At 39.4% G+C, this 23,373-nt stretch overlaps 1 protein-coding gene across 1 annotated transcript in view; it reads left to right on the top strand.

Moving 5' to 3' along the window:
* Positions 1-18,993, top strand: part of LOC124131820 — a 49,969-nt gene extending 30,976 nt beyond the window's left edge. Inside the window, exons 15-26 of the mRNA XM_048401018.1 lie at positions 1,324-1,395; positions 3,863-4,045; positions 4,538-4,591; positions 6,534-6,635; positions 7,877-7,952; positions 9,091-9,147; positions 10,305-10,426; positions 12,036-12,141; positions 12,994-13,164; positions 14,086-14,136; positions 15,175-15,277; positions 15,996-18,993. Of these exons, the coding sequence (XP_048256975.1) occupies positions 1,324-1,395; positions 3,863-4,045; positions 4,538-4,591; positions 6,534-6,635; positions 7,877-7,952; positions 9,091-9,147; positions 10,305-10,426; positions 12,036-12,141; positions 12,994-13,164; positions 14,086-14,136; positions 15,175-15,277; positions 15,996-16,685 (1,787 nt within the window). The 3' untranslated portion in view covers positions 16,686-18,993. The remainder of the gene's footprint in view (positions 1-1,323; positions 1,396-3,862; positions 4,046-4,537; positions 4,592-6,533; positions 6,636-7,876; positions 7,953-9,090; positions 9,148-10,304; positions 10,427-12,035; positions 12,142-12,993; positions 13,165-14,085; positions 14,137-15,174; positions 15,278-15,995) is intronic.
* The last annotated feature ends 4,380 nt before the right edge of the window (positions 18,994-23,373 follow it).

The following is a 23,373-nucleotide window of genomic DNA, read 5'->3' as shown; positions in this document are numbered from 1 at the left end:
CACAGTTTCGAAAAAGCGCATAGTACTCGACCAGCCTGTGACTTTGCAATTTTACAGAGTTGTATATAATTGAATTTTCAACCCCATAGTGAAAAATTAAGAACTGGTTTGAAAAGCAAAAGTGCTAAATGTTGTCTGAAGTTTCTGTTTTGCTAACCAAAAAACCTGTAAATATGCAGTCACATTTGATCGTACATAGATAAACATGATAAAGTACAGTGCGACAAAATGTTTTATTTGACAGCTTTATGTAAACTGTGAGTGAACAAAATACTGTGTACCTTTCATTCCTCACTTTAGCTCTAATCTTCAACCGTTCTCCATGGAACACATTGAAAGTTGGCAGTATGTATCCACATTGGATATTGCACATTTTTGGTCTTTTTGTATGTTAAAAGTAACACCGCTTGGTGGTTATATTTGATTGTTTGTTGCATATCAATCTCTCATACAGTGAAGATACTGAATATGCTGAAGGAAGCGCCCCGCAAATTTACGATTAACCCCCATTCACTCCCTTTCCATCATGTCCATAGACCCAAGAGCAATACACAGTCTTGTTGCAAAATGTCGTCGGCAGTATGTATACTGGCTAGCGACCAGTTATCGCGAGGACCAATTATCGCTACCTCCCCGTTATTGCGCGCACATGTTACTTTTGCTCGTTTACATTAGAAGAGAGAAATATTTATCCGAAAATTATGAACAAAACAGACTCTTGTAAGGAAATATTTAAAAACCCACCATAGTCACCCTGCTCAAATATAACTTTAGAAAAGACACGTGAGGGGTGTCATGTGACCACTTCCCACGAAAATATAAATCAAACAACAAGATGATGCACTTTCAGCTCTGTCATAGCTTGCTATCTGTCCGTCATTTCTTCCCCAAAATATAATTCTGAAACCTATTTGAGCTATATTTCCAAATATGCATAACTTGGATATGTTGCTAAATACATATAGTACATAGTGTTAAGAATAATCATGTGTAGATCGAATTTGGGGAATATTGGTTTTTGTCAGTTTGCATTTGTTGTTAAGACGATGACGATAACTGGTACAGTAAGTGGATGGGAAAGTTCTGTTTAGACTGTTTTGATTCCCTGTCGTAGCGTTATAACAGAAATCAACGGGATCTTATTCAGACAGACAGAAATAAGAGCATTTGCTCATAGTTCCACAAAAATTGAAGTTATTGGTACAGTCAACTTTGTACACGGAATATGTCAGAAACAGCATGAAAAAATGGCGATAACTTGTCAGTGAACAGTATGGATTTATGATATAGGAAATGACCCGTGACATCTCTGCTGTGTTTCAGCGACAGCAAAAACGTGTTCAACCAACTGTAACTCAGAAACCAGTGGTCCGATTTTGTCCAAAGATTGTATGGGTATGTAGACAACGACTGAAGAGATAATTTGGAAATTGCAGACCAGTTGATCTCAGAACTAAGGGGAAACAAATAAAACGTTCTTCATGTAAAGCAACATCTCATATTCCTCAGTATTGCTCATATTTTCAGGAGTTCCTCATAGAACACAGTCACATTTTGCACATTTTCTTAATGTGTTCTTTGTTGCATGTTAAAAGTAAGGCAACCTGGCGGTTATTTTTTATTTCTTTTTATGTCTTAAACTGTCATGCAGTCAAGATCCTGAAAGAATCGGCCCCCAAATATATGAATAAGCCCATTCACTGCCTTTCCATAAATGCTAGAGCTATGAATAGTGTTATTTGGTATACCCTCTGCAATAGGTGTATGGTTTTCTAAAACTAGAAGGTGACCTTTGTGTCCAGGTTTCAGGTGAACTTTGGGGTGTTTTCCTGCTATGGACGAACAAGTTCAGTTCAGACGGAGTGAGAGAGACAGGATATGCTTATTGCTAGTAGAAGACGTCTGCAGAAATGGATTATAACAGTTTCTACCGACAGTTTAAATGGGGATCATGGCAGGTCAGGTTTGTTTGTTTGGTGATTAATGCTGCACTCGGCAATATTCCAGCTATATGACGGTGGTCTGGAAAAAATTGAGTCTGGTCCTGACAATCCAGTGATTGACATCATAAGTGTCGATCCACGCAATCGGGATGTGATGACATGCATCAACCAAGTCACTGAGCCAGTCCACCTGATCCTGTTAGTCGCCTCTTACGACAAGCATAGTCACATTTTATGGCAAGCATGGGTTGCTGAAGACCTATTCAAACCCGCATCTTCACGGGTAGACAGGTCAGGTACATGTATCAATAGGTAATGTATTGCTATGTGTAATGTGCAAATGTGTTACTATTGAGAGTAAAACAATCGCAATTTTTCAGTCACAAATCCAGGTAAAATCTGTGTGGATCGATGCTCATGATATTAATCACTGGATTGTCTGTGACTCGATTATTTAAAGACTGCTGTCATATAGCTGGAATATTGCTGAGTTGGGCGTTAAACAACAAACCAACCAACCAATGGGAAGGCAGTGAATGGTGTATTTTATGCATTTTATTGACAGTTGTTTGGACAAGCTTCAATAAAAAATGGAAATTCCTCCCACTAACTGACTTTACATCGACAGATGATCTCGTGTAAAATAAAACAATAACCAGGGCAGTTTTTGTATTTATTTTTGAAAGTCCATTATTGTAAACGTATGTGTTTCTTGGTTCAAGACAGAGTGACAATTAAATCCATACTGCATATGACTGTAGTTTTATGAACTGAGATACAAACAGGTGACTTTCAGATTTAAGGCTTTAATGCAATAAGAAAGTATTTTCAGAAATCGGAAGGTTGATAATTCAAATACAAATAGCTTTTGTTGCAAAACGAGCTACAACCTTGGCACATGCATGTTGATAATAAGAATTTGTTTTCCGAAACCGCACAAAAACAGAAGGTACTAATAAATTTGTTATGAACTGAGCTAGAACTATGGGACTTAGTGAGATTAATGGAGCCTGATATTGCTGCCCGCAGCCATATTTTGTTAATTTTGTTGTTGAGATGCTTTCACAAGAAACAGTTGTTCATTCAGATATGTAATAATAATAATAGTGATATTAATAAGCTCTAGTCTTTGTTTTCAAACTGATATTTCCCTTGTCTGCTATTGATTAAGAGTTGTCCGTTTTCGCCGGTAAAATTGGTTGGTCCAGATGCATGGGTAAAATGTCTCAGTTGCAGAGTGGAACATGAGCTCTGGGTTTCAAGGATGTTAGTGACACTGTCAATAGGATTCTGTACCAGTGGAGTTATCAGTGGTTAAAGACGATTTGATTCTGTAGCCTTGTGGTTCAAGCGTTCACTCATAACGCTGATTACTTGGGTTCGATTCCCCAGATGGGTATAATGTGTGAAGCCCATTTCTTGTGTTGCTGTCGTGTTATTGCTGGAATATTGCTAAAAACAGTGGAAGACTTCACTCACTCACTCACTCACCCACTCTCTCTCACTTACCCACTCTCACTCACCCACTCTCACTCACTCACCCACCCACTCTCACTCACTCACTCACCCACCCACTCTCACTCACTCACCCACCCACCCACCCACTCTCTCTCACTCGCTCACCCAATCTCACTCACTCGCTCACTCACTCACTCTCGCTAACTCACTCACTCACTCACTCACTATTGACAAGTGACTGTTATCGATAAATTTTTAGTTTCATTGGTGAAACTAAGTTTCTACCACTCAGTCTCTAAAAATAGTCCACATCGCCCAAGTAAACCCACTTGTATGTACAAATCAAGGTCTTTTTTCCTCTCTTGAATGGACATGCTACTGACTCAGGCCCAGGTAGAGCTGTTTATCATGTTTACTTGCTATGTTTACAGTGTACATCAGTAATTGAAATTTGTTTGCAGGAATGGCCGCGACTAAGCATGCTCCGGTCTCAATGCTGGAACGGTACAAGGCTGCCATGGTCCTCGCAGGCGTCGGGGATGCCCTTGGGTACAAGAATGGAGAATGGGAGTTCTGTCACAGTGGAAAACTCATTCTAAAAGACCTGAAAAAGATGGGTGGATTAGAGAAGATCAAAGTGAACAGTTAGTATTGTCTCAGAGAAAAGCCCTTACTTCAAATTCTTAAATTGTGAATCTCAAACGTGACTCATGAATCTTGTTGGTTGTACATGAAAAAGACACCTAAAATAACTGGCACTTTGCTGTGTATTTAATGTTCACCGTGTATCTATTAATGTTCAACGCATACACTTGAGCAGATACAACTCATGAATATTAATTAGACCGTTCACTTCGTTAACAGATCGTTATTATCATTATTATAACAGAAATAAACGTATGTTTTCCATGTAATTCTAAAATGATGTTATTTGTTATTAATTGTCCGGTGAATTAAACTATTTAAATTTAAACAATTCATAATTCATCATATTACGAATACGTAACAACTTGTAATGTGTGTGAAAAGTTGTACTAAAATACGCTATTTGAAGGGGGCGTGGCATAAATGCAAATGTCCTATTGGGATTTTAAATTTTCCGGACCCCTGATCTATACTATATGATGTGATTCCAGAACATGACTGGATGGTGAGCGATGACACAGTCATGCACCTGGCTACTGGCGAAGGTATATTGGTTTGGTTTTTCATTTGCAATATTTTAATGTATGTAAACTTATCTTACATTATCAATGCCAAGTAAAACAATTGGCAATCTTATCAAAATAAGATCTTAGTTCTCGCTGTCCCTAAACAAAGATCTGGGGACATCCCATTACGGGTCACGTCAGAACAACTTTAATCCTACCAATCAAAGCGTCGCCATATGTTAGACATTCTGGAATGTTCAGTTTTCAAAATTTTAATCGAGAACTGTGTCAACATATTTTTCGAGCATTGTCAAAATGGAAGTTGCCAGATTGAAACGAGTACAGTAAAGCTAGAGAAAGATGGTTTCTAATTGGCTGACTTATTGTTAGTCATTTCAGTGGTTGGTCAAAGTTTGCGAAAGGTTGTTCTGACGTGATCTGTAATGGGATGTCCTCAGATTTTTGTTTAGCAGCTGCGAGAACTTAGATCTGATTTTAATGAGATTGAACCGTTGTGGATGGAATTATTTTCGTTTTCAATCAGAATGACTTTTTGTCCTTTTAATGTAACAAATGCTTTAATGTGCCAGGCTCGGATTTGCCATTGTTTTCTTGAATATCTATCGCCTTAGAGTTGTTTTGCATGCTCTGGGTATGAAAAAGAAATGAAGTGTGTTTCTGTCTTCCCGACCAACTAATGTGGAAGCCCGGACCGTAAACTCATTTCTGTTTATCCCCCGCCCCAACGAAGTTGGCGGGGGATATAGAAATGGGTTCCATGTGCGTCCCGAAATCATTTCCTGAGCATAACTCAGAAACCGTTAAATATTTCTCTACGAAACTTTGCATGTCTATCAGACTCATGCTGAACTGGTGCCTTTTGCTGTTTAGGAATTTTATAAATTTTTATTTTTTACGTTTCCATGGCAACAAGTTGGACTTAGGTTCTATAAGCAGTGATAGGGGGGGGTGCTGTTCGTTTCCGGAGCGTAACTCAAAAACCGTTAAATAATTTCTTACAAAACTTTGCATGTTTACCAGACACATACTGAACTGGTACCTTTTGCTATTTAGGAGTTTTATAAATGTTTATTTTTTTACGTTTACATGGCAATAAGTTTGACTTAGGTTCTACAGGGGTGGTGTTCATTTCCAGAGCGTAACTAAAAAAAACGTTAAATACTTTCCAACAAAAACTTTGCATGTTTACCAGACACATACTGGACGGGCGCCTCTTGCTATTTAGGAATTTTAGAAATTTTTATTTTTCACGTTTCCAATGCAATAGGTTGGACTTAGGTTCTACAGGGGTGGTGTTCGTTTCCAGAGTGTAACTCAAAAAACGTTAAATACTTTCTTACAAAAATTGCATGTCTACCAGGCACATACTGAACTGGTGCCTTTTGATATATAGCACGTTTAGAAATTGTTTTTGTTAATGTGTCCATGATGACAAGTTGGATTTAAGTTTTAATATAGGATTGGTTTAGTTAAGGAGTATAACAAATAAACTGTTAAATATTTCCTTGCCAAACATTGCATACAAGCGCATACTGAACTAGTGCTATTTGATATTAAGGAGTTTTAGAAATGTTTATTTTAGAATTTCCATTGCAACTATTTTGACATGGGCTAAGAGAAATGTTGTGTCAGTTACCTGGTTTGGGACCATAACGTGTTAAAATGGGCGGGGGATATAGATGACTTTGTCAACTATACGCTTGTTTTTCTTGAGTTGCACCATAGTTTTTGTCACTGTCCCAGTATTGTCCAAAGATAAATGTATGATATTTATGAGAGGTGTTGCATCTACAAGCTCAATCTTTGGAGAAAAGGTAAATATAATAAGAAAAGGTTGGTGAAAATGTTCTTCTTTTTAACATGTACTGAACACAAAACACGCCCAGCTTGATTCATAGTAGGTTTTCATGTATATGGTATGTTTATTGTGTTTTCTGAGGACAATAATATTCTATTACAGCTCTTGTGTCTGAAGCGGGTGGTGTAAGCCTGGTGGAGACTTATCATGAGATGGCACAACAGTACAAAGTATGCATGAGAGATATGTCTGGTAGGGCTCCAGGTGAGATTGATGCTCAGTTTTATTTGCTTTGTATTGGTAGATAAAACAGTGAGTTCAGTAAACTCTTACTCTCAAATACTAAGAACTGTATGACTAACAAACCACAGCAATTTGACATGACCCACAATATTTTCTAAATGGCCCACATAACTGAAGACAGGTGGGCCATGGGGCCACTTTTTATAAAGGCAAGGATCAACACTCTCCCCTTGTATAGTGACCCGTCACTGTGATGTTGTGTATTGCAGGGCCTACCACTCTCTGTACTACCTATTACTGTATATAAGAGAGATACGCGATAGATTGAAAGAACAATGAAGAAAAAAGTGTTGTTTATTTCACGATAAAACATCGTTCTATCATGACGTTATTTTTTAGAGGTAAGTGTATTGAGTTGTTACTCATGGATGTAGCCATCTTCCTAAGGCTAGTGAGTTAACTGATTATAAAAGTCCAGTTTCCACCCTTGTCAAACTAGTTTAAAGTCAGTTAACTCTCTTGCCTCGGGAAGATGGGAAGTAGCTAGACAGTGCAGATGAACACAATGGCCAACAATCACACCCAAAAGTGGGAGAGATATGACAATCGGTATTGGGGGAAAAGGTGCAGACAATCAACAGGAAAATTGTGAGAATACCTGACTTAACCCTTCTGTACATAAAATAGTGTTGTGTTTTTGCCAAGGGCAGATTGTAGTCGAGGAGTCATCATTATTTAAATACAGGTTAATGTTTTTAAAGCTTGTGCAATTTATTGACATCCATAAAAAGGCTGTACTAAATGATATCTCATATAAGAAATATACGACTCGTGGTCGTTGTTTATCGTACAATAAAATACTTCAGGGATAATTCTAGGGTGGAGCCTTGTGCCTTTAGCCCCTAAATTTGAAAAAAGGCCCACATTTTCAAATACAATGGGGCATTTTAACATTCTGCTGTTTGGGCAAGTGTGGGTCTACCTCTGGAATATATGAAATTTTCACACAAAGGTCCCATGTCAGATAATTCCTAGAGTGAACCCTGTTATTGTAAGATAAACAACTCCCACTTGTTTATGTTTCAAGTAAACCATTAACATGGTGACCTAAAATATCAAGTGGGCATATCCTGCATTAATCAGTATTTACTGATGAAGCTGAGGAATAGTGGCCTTGTTACAAGTGATGTTTTGGTTGTTTTTTTGCTATGGACATTGCAGATAGTCAGTACTGCTTGTGATAAGGTTCTGTTTGATTGCAGGAGCAACTTGCATGACAATGGTGCATAGTCTGAAACCAAATTTAGATGATGGATACAAGATTCCTTTCAATAGCAGGTAAGCAAGGTGAATGGAGAGCTCCCATTGGTTTTCTTAACCCTCATGGTGCCTGGCCGTCAGTCATCTATACCCTCAGTGCTCCACCGTGATGACATCACCGTTTCAAAAATGTGTACACTGTATAAATGTGTTACAACTTTCTTATTTATTCACACAGTGTGTCTTTTTTGTACTACATTCAAGTTGAGTTGATTGCCTTTACTACACTGTCTACATTCTTCAAATCTAAACAAGATAGGCACTGCCTAGGCATATGCATTGCTCATTTAATAGCCTACCTTTTGCTGTTTTAATATTTTTCAAAACTATATGTTGTTATGTTCCCATGGAAACAATTTCAGCTAAGTCTCAAAGATCTCCAGGCCTCGTTTCTGAGCCATAACTTGCAAACTTATGAATATTTTTGTATGAAACTGTGCATGTGCAATGACCACATGCTCCACAATTTCCTTTTCAATTTCTTGTGTTTCCATGGAAACAATTTGGACTTAGTCTCACACAACTCACATTTGTTTCCTTCTAAAACTCTCATACAACTAACATTTGTTTCCTTCCAAAACTCTACAGCTAATAAATATTCCTGCAGCAGACCATTATCTTTCCAGGTTATAATTTGCTATTATTGTTTTTTGGAGTTGCAAACACACTAACAGTAACAGCTTGAACTGATCTATCAAAAAAGGGGGAGGGGAGACATCTGTTTTAAAAAACACAATTCTACTGCTAACTTTGATTCTTTTCTACCTCACTCAAAACATGGAAGCACCTTAACATGCAAAGTGAAGTAAAGTAGGCTCCCTTGTTTGAAATCGAGATGTCTAATAATTCATATCAAGTACAATTTTTTACTTTTCCTGCATTACTACTTAATGCATCTACTGCTTACCTTTGACAGAGACAGTGCCTAGCCATGGTCCTTGATGAAGAAAAAAGGTTGTTTTCACTTTCAGTTTACTTTTCTAAGGACACATCGCGGCTGTCATGTGACCATCCTTCGGGACATCACATCTGGTCACATTCGGATAATTTAGCATTGGTGACAAGCAATAATGTGACCAGATGTTGATGTTGTAGAAATGTTGATGTCGATGTGGATGTTGTAGAGATGCCTATGATGATGTTGTTGATGTTGTAGAGGTGGCGGGTGTGGTGCGTCCATGAGGGCCATGTGTATCGGTCTCAGGTACCCCAGGTAAGCACTCCTTCATGAATTGTCATGGTCTTTTATGCTCGACCATCATTTCAAGACTTGATCGACTGAGCTTGTTTCTTTATCTTATGCTGGACCATCATTTCACATCAACCCAAGGATGGGAGTTCAAAATTTTGTGAGTTGGGCTCAGGTAATAAAAAAAAAGAAAATGGAGGGAGGGGGGGAATTAAACCAGGGCCTTCAGGGTTACAAGTGAAGATTTTACCCACTTGGCTACCCCACATACACATGAACGTTTTACAAATAAGATGAGGATGAATTTAAAAATCAGGGTGGCCTCTTGAAAATGTGTACATCTGTACAGATGAAAGTGATCCACAATTATTCAAGAGTAAATCCAAGTGAGATAATCCCAGTGTATGGCCTCTTCAAATTATAGATCATGGTACTCTGTGACTTGGTTGATGCATGTCATCGTATCCCATTTGTGTGGATCGATGCTCATGATGTCAATCACTGGATTGTCTGGTCCCGACTAGATTATTTACAGACCACCGTCATATAGCTGGACTATTGCTGAGTGTGGCGTTAAACAATGAACGACCGAACAGATCATGGTAAATATGTATAGGTTAAAACACGCCTACGGGGTTTGGGTTGAAAATGTAAAACCCCAAGCGAGGAAAAAGTGAGCTCAAGGTTTTACATTTTCAACCAAAACGGAGGAGGCGTGTTTTATCTAACTTGTCAACCGTCTAAGTCCAAGAAATACCAGAAAAAATAAGAAAACATTGACATACCTTATAGCAAAACAATACAGTGTATAGCGGTATAAAAGGAATTTGCTCAAAACGTGCTAGAGAAAAGCCAAGTGCAGCATGGACTAGCTGGAGTCATGACATGATATATTTAACAACTGCTCATCACCTGCCTTGGTATTCCAGTGGGAAAACAGTGGGTTACAAAACTTAACACGATATGTAAGGTTGCAGGTTCGAATCACGTCATGGAATTTTCATGTTAAAAAGTGGCACAGATAAATTGAAAATGGCACACCTGAAAAACAGGTGTCATTTTCAATTTAGGTGTACCTCTGAAAAACGGGTCCAGTGTCCTTGGACACACCTGAGCCCTGTTACCATCTTAAGGATCAGGAGAAATAGTATTCAGTTGGCACAAGATAGTTATTGTTCTAGAGCTGCCGACCTGAAAGACCTGATTGCTGTCAGCATTGAGAGTGGCAGAATGACACACCATCATCCCACAGGCTACCTCGGAGCTCTGGCTTCAGCACTCTTTACAGCTTACAGTATCCAAGGTAACATCTTCATCTATTTCATTCTAAGTTGAAGTATAGCCAAGCATGTTAATAGTACACAACCAGTTAAATTTGTAGTTTACTAAAATAAGGTGTTGATAGCGGACTTAGAAATATATCATGATCCACATAACCTTAGCCATTATGTCAGACAGGATAGCAGATATGGTTTATACAGTAAATCATGAAATTAATTGATATCGAGTCACATTTTTTTCTAGGGGTCAGCAGACGCATTAATTTGGAGACACATTAATTTCCAGATTTACAGTATCTACCTGACCATTTTTCTATCACCAGGTGTTATCACTGAACTGTATGACATAGCTTGTAGCACGGGTTGCGAGCGGTACCTTTGATCTTACCCGTGCTGTATCATGGTAGTAAGAGCACGGTTTGTTTAAGATTATTACCATTGGCTGATGCCAAGATCAGCAAGCCCCGCCTACTGGCTTGAGAAATTTCAAACTTACAACAATGTTTCTTTAGTGTTGTACACAGTGTTCAAGAGTAATAACGTAAATAAACAACAAAAAACAATAGAAATGTTTATAATTTTATTAAAAGATTACAATGTAACTGTCAAACATAAAAACAACTGGACACAGAATGCATTTTGCTAAATTCGGAAAAATAATAGTTGAAATTTCTAATGTGCCTTTGAAAATTCCAAAGTTTACACTTGATTTAACAATTAGATTAAAAGTTAAAAACGGTTCGAAGGCAGAAAGCATGTGTCATATTTAAATTTTACACAAACTCGCGCAATTTTGGAATGACTGTCATAACCCGTGCTACAAGTCACTTACAACACACCCACCTACTCGTTGTTTGGGCAGTAAGAGCACGGATTGGCTTGACAGACAAAAAGGATCACCTCGGGGCTCCCCCCCTTGGTCCTTTTGTCTGTCAATCAAATGCCAAGCCAAACCGTGCTCTTACTGCCCAAACAACTCGTCTTGGTGTGTTGTAACTATAACTTAAATTATTATCTCTGATCACCTATCGTAACTCACGTACTGTAACATAGACATAAGATAGTCATAGTGCTAAGATAGCTTTGTGCCATTGGCCCTGAACTGTAGGTCCTGTCTGTAAGTATATTTGGGGTGAGAAGGTAGCATAAACACCATCATCATACCTCCTTGTCAGAATGATGAGATCTGATTGGTCCACGTGATCTTGATAAAATACTGTGTAACTCGCCTTGGAGGGGAATACATTTCTCAGTGGGGAATAAATCTCTTATGCCCCGCCATGAGCAAGTCAGGCTGCTTGTGGTTTCTGAGAAGCAGAATAAATCCTTTATTCCCCGCTTCAAAGCAAAACTTTTTGAGGTGCCTCTACTGTATGATAGACACAATCTTATCATAACTGTTGAACTTTCATCAAAGTATCAGTTACATCCAAAATATAATATAAAACTATAGATATATAAATTCTTTCTGGAAGCTTCATGCTGTTACTACCATTAGATTCAGCTGTTAGTTTCTCTGGAAGTTCGACTTAGCCACACAATGTTAAGAATGATATTAACATTTTGAATTTCTAAGGTCTACAGATAATAAACTCTGCATGAACCATGAAGGCTGTTTACTGTTACCTTCAGGCAAGCCGCCGGTAGAGTGGGGACAGGGACTACTGGACGTTCTACCTCAAGCCTTGCAGTATATCAAGGACAGCAACGACTCCGCAAATGAGAATGAAAAGGCCTGGTAATGTAGACGCAACTAGCCTTTCCCCTTCTTTAACAGATTTGGTTCCCATGTTTGACTGCATAATTCTAGCACACCAGCTAAAGGAAACACGCATACATGCACACACGCACGCGCGCACAGGCACACTCAACACAAACGCATGCACACACAAACAAACTCGGCACACACAAATGCCTGCACACACACAGACAAATGGAGACTGACTCCGAGCCGACCAGTCCTTGTTTTTGCCCCTTAATGCCGAGCGCCAGACAGGGTAACAACAATTACCATCTTTTAACGTCTTTTGGTATGACGCGGCCGGGGATCGAGCATAAATTCTAGCACACCAATTTAAAGAAACATGCATACATGCACACACACACATGCACACAGACACACTCAAACACAAACATATGCACACACACACACACAAATGCGTGCACACACAAACACACACAAACGCACACGCACACACACACACACACTAATGCATGCACACACAAACACCTGCACACACAAACACACACACACAAACACATACATACATACTGCAGAGACACATACAGACACACACACACATACAGACACACATACAGACACACACACACAAACGGGCGGGAAAACTATAACACATTCAATTTCTATCAAGTTTTTTTTCATTCTCTTCCCAAGGAAAACCTAAGGCAACAAAAAATCTTGTAACTTCATCAAGTTAGACCAACAACAAAAATGGGACACTTATGACTGCGGTGGATGAGTGGATGTGACGCTTACATAAGCTAGTGGCTGTACATCAATAGGAGTAGTCACAGGCCTGGATGAGAATGTAAGAGAAACTAATATCAATGATACTCTGATCTGTTTCAGGCCATACTTCAAGGAACATTGGGAGGATTATGTAGAGTCGCGGAAACTAAAGTCTGGCGAACCAGAGTTTCCCAGCAACTATGATGATCCGGATGAGAGAGACAACTTCTATAAAAGCATCAGCTTTGGTGGATGGGGAGGAGCTAGTGGCCATGACTCCACAATCATTGCGTGAGTGCACACAGAGGCAGCACAGTGGTGGACAATGTGAAACACAACGAGCCCCTCTCTTGTAGACTGGTTGCTGGATGTGTGTGAACTGCGTCACCTTCACGATGTATAGAGACAGGTTATCTATTCTGATGAAACTATTTTTGACCAACAGTCATGTTGCATTTTCCATGTGTTTATCAGCCAGTGTCTTTGGCAGATAAATACATAGCTTATTTGGAATTTGAGTTTTCGATTTTTTTTAAAAATCCAGAAAAATATTTCCATCATAATGAGCAGGGTCATGAAAATCGAAGTACTGTCTTAAAGTATGAACTCGAGTGATTCATTTCACCATGCACTGAAATCTTGCTAGTCTCGACTCAGTTTCAGTAACCTGGGTGCTACTGAGTATGTTTAAAGTGACATTGCTACGCACCCATGATTCAGTAATCATCCACCATCTAGAGTAGCAGGGGAACAGGTGGCCCTGTCATCTAGGGCGCCACAATTCACTGTGCAGAGTTGCCGCCCTTGGGAACGCCAGAAACATATGATTGTGCGTTTGAAATTCCGGTTCAACACAATTATGTTTCTAGGTTTGTCAGCCCCATACCATGCTCGTGGGTTTCACCAAAGTGGTAAAAGTCTGAGACTTGCATCACTTCTGGGTTTCCTCCTACATTAAGGTGACATGCTGTGATGTAACTGGAATACTGTTCAAAAGTGGCGATAAACCCAACTCACTCCCTCACTTACTTTTACACTATTAAAACTGGTTCAAGAGACCAAAGATTAACTGTAAGTTTTAATCTTTTAGTGATTGTACATGCCTTCTTGTCATATTTCATGGAATACATTCAAAGCGTCGTTAAATCAAACTCACTCACTCTTAACAAGGTTTCACTGTGTTTGTAAACAGAGCCATTTTGTAAACTTCAGCTATGATGCCATCCTTGGCGCCGGTCGAGACTGGAAACAACTGTGCATGAGGTTGGTATAGGGTGGCTTCTCATTGGTCAGAATTAGAAATAAGAAACAAATACTCACAGTTAAGGCTTGAATGTTTTTGTGGAACCTTCAGTTGAGTATCATGTTGTATGACCAGTAATACCTAGTTGCATGATAGAGTTCAATCTGTAGCAGCAGAAAATCCAACTTCGCATCCAAGTTTATTGCACCTATATTGCGTGCCTGCGCGCGTGCGTGCTTGTGCGCGTGCGTACTAGCCCAGACTGATGCTGATTTATAGTGCTAGTCCACTGGGATACAATGCAATAGTTTAACATGAATACCCCACCCAGACACAGTATTCTGACTCTGAGCCAGCCAGTCCTTTTTTGAGCCCAGTAATGCCAAGCGCCAGGCAGGGTAAAATTACCAGTACCCTCCTAATTTGTCAGTCCCAACTTTCACTAATTAAAAAAACTCGAACCAAAGCAAAATGTTATTTCCTTTCACTAAAAATAGACAAGGGGAAACCCTGAAGGTAACAGACAAGCTGACCTCATTTGAAAAATATACTTATATGAATATCGCCGATGTTTTGTTCAACAACAAAGATTTATAAGGTACTCTATTTGCTGGCCCACAGGAACTGGCAGTCATATGAATTACTGGTCTAAGCCTAATTTTACTGGTAAAAAACTGGTATTTACTGGTGAATGGGAACACTGCAGTTACTTGTACAATCTTGCAATATTTACATGCTACCAGACCCATGAAGATCCGGGGTACAATAGGTCTTCAGCAACCCATGCTTGTCGTAAGAGGGGACTAATGGGCTCAGGTGGTCAGGCGCAGTGACTTGGTTGATGCATTTCATCGTATCACAATGGCGTGGATTGATGCTCATGATGTCAATCACTGGATTGTCTGGTCCAGACTGGATTATTTAAAGACCGCTGTCGTATAGCTGGAATATTGCTGTGTGCTGCGTTATACAAAAATCAAACCAACAAAACATGCTACCATGAATGACTGTGGTGCTGCTGCTTGTAGTGTAACACTCACTCACTCCTCTTTATCTAGGGGCATGTTCCATGGCGGGGACAGCGACAGTACAGGAACTATAGCCGCATGCTGCTACGGCGCCATGTACGGATTGGAAGGTGTGCCAGAGGGTAACTACAAAGTAAGTAGTAACCATGGTAACTACATTTGCTTTTGATTGCATTTAGTTGCACATTGTATGCTCTACCTCTACCCATATTTCATTTAACTGTTTTGAAACTTGTAGAAAAATTTCTAAGTGTGTAATTCTGCTTGTGACGTCTTAACATGGCAACAAAGTATAATGTTAAATGTTCCTGTGGTTATGACCACCTTCGTGGTTTAGTGATGAGTGTCCGCCCGGAGAGCGAAAGGTTGATCCCCAGCCGCGTCATACCTCAAGACTTTAAAAGATGGTACTTTTTGTTACCCTGCCTGGCACTTGGCATTCAGGGGCTTAAACAAGGACTGGTCGACTCGGCATCAGTATACTGTGTCTGAGTGGGGTATTCCTGTTAAACTGCGGCAGAGTATTTCAGTGGGCAAGCGCTATACAAACGGCATCAGTCTGGACTAGTACAAGCAGCTCTCGCCCCACACACACACTTGCATGCATGTCGCTATACATGTATAAGTGCAATAATCTTGGACACGACATTATAAAACCCATTTCTCCTCACAACCTGTGGTTGTAGTTAAAATGTTTTCGACATGTGTCCGAAATGTTCAGTTTTGTATTTTCTTTTTGTTGAGGATCATTCAAGTCAGATTGTTCAGTGAGATGTTACTCTGCTTGTTAAGCATGTATGACAAGGTGGTTAAAGATTATAAGGATCTTCAAAGCAAACATATATTTCCAGAAACTTGAGTACAAGGATCGTCTGGAGAAACTTGCAGAGAAGTTGTATAATCTGGCCAAACCAAATGAGGTTAGTCAGAACAACCCCGTGGCTGTGACAGAATCGTCCGAGGTTGATCCTAAACAGATCCAGAAAGATTCAAAGAATGAAGACAAGGAAGAACCCATGGAGATTGAGGGTGAACCCAATAACGCGGAGGAAGAAGAGGAGAAAGGTCATGGTTCCCTGTCTGAGCAGGGCAAAACAGAAGCTGGTGATCACGCTCTGCCAAAACAGGAGATGACACATAAGTGTCAAGATGGTGACAAAGTAAGAAATAATGTTCCAGAAACGGATGATGACATGGAAAAAGATGATGACAGAGAAAGAAATGCTGGCCCCACAAAAGATGGTGAATCAGGCGTAAAAGCAGGTGAAACTGATGATGACAGTAAACCAACAAATACCGATGAGGTCAAAGACCATCTAGATGGCAGTCTGCCAGGTGAACAGGCCGAGATGGACATGCAAGGTCAGGATGCAGAGAAGTTGTATGATCTGGCCCAAACAAATGAGGTTAGTCAGAACAACCCCGTGGGGATGGCTGTGAGAGAATTGTCAGAGGTTGATCCTAAACAGGCAGACATGGACACGCAAGGTCAGGATGAGCCGTCTGTCAAGGGAACACCTGTGAAAGAGACTAGTGTTTAAAGAATGTTGCAGATCAGATCATCAGCCATTTATTTCTTACTTATTTTCAGAAATAATGACCTGAAGTCTTTCAGTGTAGATTATAATATAGTGCTTTATGTGATAATTGAAAGAATAATGTGAAAAATATTATTAACTTGTAAACATGTTATTATTGTAAGTGGTAAACATGTTTTATGTAATAATCCAACAGTGTGCGTTGTTAGACAAAGAAAACAGGGTTGTAGAGAAGTCTCAAAATTTAATGTTTAAAAGTTCTGTTATTTGTATTTGTCAGTTTGCATTTTAACAGCCTCCTTATGTTATGGTTTCAGTGGCACGATAGGACAGTCCTGTGTTCTGCCACGCAGTATCCGAGTTTTGTTCCCTATAATCATGATAATACTGTGACCATGCCACTTGGAAACTGCTTACATGTGATACCTCCTGATCTGTGTGGGAGGCCCCGATTAACGACTCTTCACAGTCACCCGCTGGGGGGCCCGTTTGACCTCGGATGGGCCTTTGTCTAGCATCAACTGGTGATTAAATCCATATGGTGAACAATCTAACAGTGTGAAATGTAAACTGTAAAGAAAACTCGGATAGTCGTAACAGCTAAGTGTCAGAAGGGTTGAACTTGAAATGAATAATCACCCAAGTACTTATCACTTCCTGTTCTCGGCACGTTTATTCCTGCATAATTTTATATAAACTCAGATACATATGACCGGCCCAGTTAAACAGGACTTTATTCATTATCAGATTTATCAGAAACTATGCTAAAATCTCACTATACCTTGAAGTTATGCCATTAAATTCTTGGGAATGAAAACAAAATATGACCGGCAATCTAATTTGCATACAGCAGTATTAGTCAACCAATGAGATTAATAGACATCTTGGTCAGAAATGTCAACAACAACAACGACAACGACAACATAAGTCGTAGTTAAAAATGTAATAGCACTTCCAAATATGGTACACATTTCTTAAAAATTGAATGATGCAAACTTTTCCAGGAAATTTATGAAATGAAGTAGTCAAACTGTTAACAATCGACCACAGACTGAAAAAAATATTTTAATGAAATTAGGGGCAATGATGTTGCATCAGAATAAACACACTTGATATTTCTTTGGCATAGTTTAACCACAGGATAAACACAGTTGATATTTCTTTGGCATAGTTTAAGCACAGGATAAACACACTTGATATTTCTTTGGCATAGTTTAACCACAGGATAAACACGCTTGATATTTCTCTGGCATAGTTTAACCACAGGATAAACACACTTGATATTTCTTTGGCATAGTTTAACCACAGGATAAACACGCTTGATATTTCTTTGGCATAGTTTAACCACAGGATAAACACACTTGATATTTCTTTGGCATAGTTTAACCAGAGGCTATATTGGTATATGGTCTCTGTTTTAACCAAAATCATGCCAAGACTGCGTCAACCCTGATGATCAGTTGGATTGAACACATTGTCAAATGGTCAAATGATCAATTGTGATTTTAAATCTAAAAACTTAAATAATAAAATCTCATGCTACATCTAGACTCCGTAATTATTTTGTTCTTTTTAGAAAAAAAATAAAAATTAAATATTGAGAAAAATTAAATGATTATTCTCTCAAATTGTTTGTTCCATAAATGAAGCCTCAGAAAGCATATTTATAAAGTATTGATAAGGAAAACTTGCCTTTGTGTATTGAGATTGTATGACTGTTTAACATTTGGATTTAATGGTTGCTATTTTAAATTTTCCCTGATAGATGCAAATATCTTCTGAAACTAAAGGCTTAATGTTCCCGACACCCTCTGACGATTTATCACATGTATGAAACCGCAAGACTCCACTCTGCATCTGCGTTCTCAACTCCCTGAGAAGTATTAAGCCCAAGCTGCTGGTGCGGTGCTATAACATAAGACTGTGTAAATCAGCTGCTAGAGGTTGTCCAAGTGTCTTTGTTTTCGATGGATTGTATCCTGAAAGATGCATTGTGTGCATCATGAGCACTGCCAAGAGGTTTATAGGAATGACATTCTTATTTAAACGTAGGTATTTTTATCATTTCAGCAGCAAATCTAATAATATAGAATGACAATATGAAACAATTGTGTTGCACTTCTTTAGTTATTTATGTATAATTTTTTGTAGCATGTTTATGATGACTTTTATATGAAATTATATTTGTGCCATATATGTTTATGGTATGTATGAAGACCATGTAAAGATTAAGCGACTGTGAGCATGCATGAGCTCTGTGTAATATGTGTTTCTGACTAATCATGAAATCATTAAACAGTTTTCATCTTTACCCCTGTAGATATGATATTTTTCATCAATGTGATTTTTAACCCCTGCTAAAACAAAGAAAGATGTCCCGTCCTTTGTTGTATTTTCGTTTCCGGAGCATTGCACATAAACCAATATTTCTTAATGAAGCCCTCTTGTGATTCTGGGTTTAAACAGGTATTCAGAAACATCTTTGTCAGCACCATACCCGTGCTTGTGGGTTTCACCGAAGTGATAAACGTCTGAGACCTGCAGCACTTGGGGCTTTCCTCCCACCTTAAGCTGACACACTGTGGCATAACTGGAATACTGTTAAAAGCAGTGTTAAACCCAACTCACTCACTCACTCACTCACTAACTCACTGAGGTTTATAGGAATGTATGATGGACATAAATCAAGGTTTTAACTTCAAGTAAAATGTGCAGGACAGTGAAAAGTGAACAGTGAACATTGAGCAGTGAACCGCGAACACCGAACTGAGGGATGAGGTATTATATGAAACCACTTCCTTAACCAGGGGACAGGGGTGTGTCAGAAACCAAAGATCGTGGATTGGAGGGGGCACGGGTGGCCCAGTAGTCTAAAGCGCCGCGATTTGCTGTGCAGAGTTGCGTCCCTTAGGCAATCCAGAAACCTATGATTGTGGGTTCGAATCCCGGTTTGCCCCGATTATGTTTCTAGGTTTGTCAGCACCATACCCGTGCTCTTGGGTTTCACCAAAGCGAAGTGGTAAATGTCTGAGACCTGCAACACTTGAGGCTTTTCTCCCACATTAAGCTGACATGCCGTGATATACTGGAATACTGTTTAAAGCAGCGTTACAAACAACTCACTACCTCATCCTGTAATTTCTGATAGTTATAGTGTATGTCATCCGCATACATAATAAAATATTTGTTATTGCAACGTTTGTAGCAGGATGTTCCTGAAGTCTTATCCCGACTCAACTTCACATGGCAAGGGCTTTAACTGACTATAAAAGTCGTTTCCACTGGACTTACAGTTAGTTAACGCCCTCTACTACACATCTCTAGACATAGTGGATATGAAATTACTTCAGGTAAGCATGAATGTGTTATTGATTGCCAAGTATTTTAAAAAAAATGATAAAATCCACATTTACATCACAGATTTTCAGTACTTTGAACAGGAATATGCAAGTGCTGCTTGAACGCCCGAATTTAACTGTTAGACGCGGAAGAATAAGAGACATAATATTTGCTTGAAGTAGTTCTCGAGTTCATATGCCAATGGAAACCATCGAGAGGGGCACGTCTTGTCCCGGAATGACGAGTTTGTCACGAATAAGTCAAGAATGCCGTGACGTATGTCGCAGTACCGTGTGCAGAGTTGCCATCATATGAGTGTATTCCCTTTGTTTTAGTAAACCTAGACATGAAGACACTCACTTTTGACATATCAGTGTTTTTTCTGTTTATCTTTTGATGACCAGGAACGATCCGTTGATTTACAAAAAAGTAAATCAACTGATCATTCATCTCTTGCTGGGCTGCCACGTGCATATTACAGAACACACATTTCACCTCACTTCAAACCTGAATTTAGATTGAATAATTACCACAGACACAATAAATGCCTTTGTCAGGTATTCTGAGTGGTGCTACCACTAATTATACCTGTAATAAATTCATTAACTGAGCATCAAGTGAATGACGACAAATACACAAGTGCAGGGCTATAACAGAAAACGTGGATGACAACAAGGGAGTATTAATCATATTATCAACCCAATCCGAAATCCGAAAATGCTTTCACTGCATGGATACTTTTTATTATTATTAAACTATAACAATCATGAGTATTTCCAAATGACGACATCCGATGAGCTCCACCATTCATTTTGTCTTTAGGCTGAAAAAATTAATTAACATGCACCCTTTGTCGAAAACTTTATAGATCACGGTTAACCAATCAGTGTTAAAAAATGAGTAAAACAAATATTGCCTCCAAGTTTATTTAGCTGTCCTTGCAGACGGTAGCCCAGTCTCTTGTCACGCTCAGTTGCGTTGTGTATCATTCGGGTACTCACGGGGAAATAAAACAATAACAAAGGCAACAACCAGTCCCGGGGAATTGCTTTAGATCAGTGCCCCTTTAAGACTCTTTATCTGCCCTGGGTTTGTCATGACGTCACATAACGTTGGTGGCGAGGCTATCCTGATATCACAGCAAACAAAACAATATGAAATCATAAAAGTCACAAATCAGGTGAAGTTAAGTTAAGTTGGATGACAGTGTTTGGCAGCTTGGCTCCTGCGAGTTTCTATAGCTTCCGTCCTCCCCCACACTGAAGCACATGTAACACGTGCGGTGTCTTCTTTGCCAAGTGACTTTGTTCAAAATGTGCCTATGTTCACTCTGCAGTGAATGGGTACCCAGTAGGATGAGATGGCTGTTAACCTTCTAGCTTGCAATTGGGTTGTATATTCCGCAGGGAGCTGAGAGTGATTATTGAGTGCACACTTATCCATTGACCGGGGGTAGGTTTGTCAGCACCATACCCGCGTTCGTGGGCACCACTTCAACATCAAGCTGACACGCCGTGATGCAGTTTATGTTCAAAGCGGCAGTAAACCCAACACACTCACTCACGATTGCCAGCTGTAACACCCACACAGTTCTTTTCAACAGCTCAATATTTCTAAACTGTATCTTCTCTAAATATACTGGTTATAATTCGGCAGTCGAGTGCATGAAAATATAGGCCTATCAGCTTACATCATCGTAAGTTAAACGTACCTTATATATATTTCACGGTACACGGGAGTTATCCCCCTTGCAAATATGACTCAAACATGATGCTCCATATATATATAGATCGGTTAACACAGTGAGTGCGGATTCCGTGAGTTCGGACTGATACCGTTAGAAAGAATAATCATATAAGGACATTACGACGTACCACTAATTCGTCATTCGTTAATCTGGACGATTTCACACGGGGCGGTACCAGAGGCGGAATCGGGATTTTGACAAGTGGGTGGGCGCGATGCACTCTACCATGTTACATGTTACAAGAACACGATAGTAGGACTGGTTTGGGCTAGATGTCTGAAAATAGGGTACGATATTATTCACCAGTATGCAGTATCCTGACTTTCTTCTGCCTACTTCAGATAAGTAGCCACATATTCAGCATAGTTCTATAATCGTTTGTCACCCAGGTGAACAAAGGCATTATAACATCACTTTTACCTTATGGAGTAGTTATAGAACTCTTTAAAGGGGAGGTCGGGTAGCCTAGTGGTTGAAACGTTCGCTCGTGAGACCGAAGTCCCGGGTTCGATTCCCGACATGGGTACAATGTGTGAAGCCCATTTCTGGTGTCCCCTGCCGTGATATTGCTGGAATATTGCTAAAAGTGGCGTAAAACCAAACTCATTCATTCACAAGAACTCTTTAATTTAAGGGGCACGGGTGGCACAGTCATCTTAGGTGCCGCAATTCGCAGTGGAGAGTTAAGTCCCGTGGGCACGCCAGAAACCTATTATCGTGAGCTCGAACCCCGGATCGCCCCGATTATGTTTCTAGGTCTGTCAGCACCATACCCGTGCCCGTGGGTATCACCAAAGTGGTAAACGTCCGAGACCTGCATCTAAATATGTATAGTATTACCATATTTCATCAAAAGTGATGGGCGGAGGTAAACAAACATACATAAGATATAAATGTTTACATCAGTGAGTGAGTGAATGTGTTTTCGTCAGACAGGAACTTTCCGTGTTATGATCGGCATCTTCATAATATACACGCAATGCTATGCAGGCGTGTGAAATATATGTATCCAGACGCCTTGCTTCGGAAACGAATCTTAAATAAATACATCTGAAGAAAGATCAAGCTGACCTGTGAGAGTGCAACAGTAGGGGTATATTTTTTATCACATCGGGCAATAAATTTCCACAGCGGCAGGGGAAATTGAGATTAGAAAACATTTTATTAAAAAACGACAAAGATTTTCTTGCAAAAAGGAGTGACCTCCCCTGCGATTGTGCAACGTCACAAAACAGTACTTGAAGAGGACGAATAAATGAATTTTGTTCTCGCATCGTTCAATTGGATCTTTCTACTTTCATTCAGTGACATACAAACTTGCATTGACTCACCACGACAATACACGAAAACGTATATATTAAGAATATTGCAATTCCAATTGTTGCCGCAGCTTTATCCTTTAATAGAGATATATTCTGTTGCATTGAGCCTACAACGTTATATTGAAAATACGAATTTTAGCATATCCTCACTAATGAACAGTATACAACGCATCTCAAAGAGTATTCTCAAATAGATGAAAGCAAAAGGTATGTCCCACTCCCCTTTTATTATGTCGTATATTAATCCTATTTCAGTAAACTTATAAATCCAAATACACAAAAT

Source organism: Haliotis rufescens, unplaced genomic scaffold (assembly GCF_023055435.1).
Source record: "Haliotis rufescens isolate VD_foot unplaced genomic scaffold, xgHalRufe1.0.p SCAF_20, whole genome shotgun sequence".
In the NCBI taxonomy this organism is placed as follows: Eukaryota; Metazoa; Mollusca; class Gastropoda; order Lepetellida; family Haliotidae; genus Haliotis; species Haliotis rufescens.
This window is presented reverse-complemented; position numbering and strand designations above follow the sequence as displayed.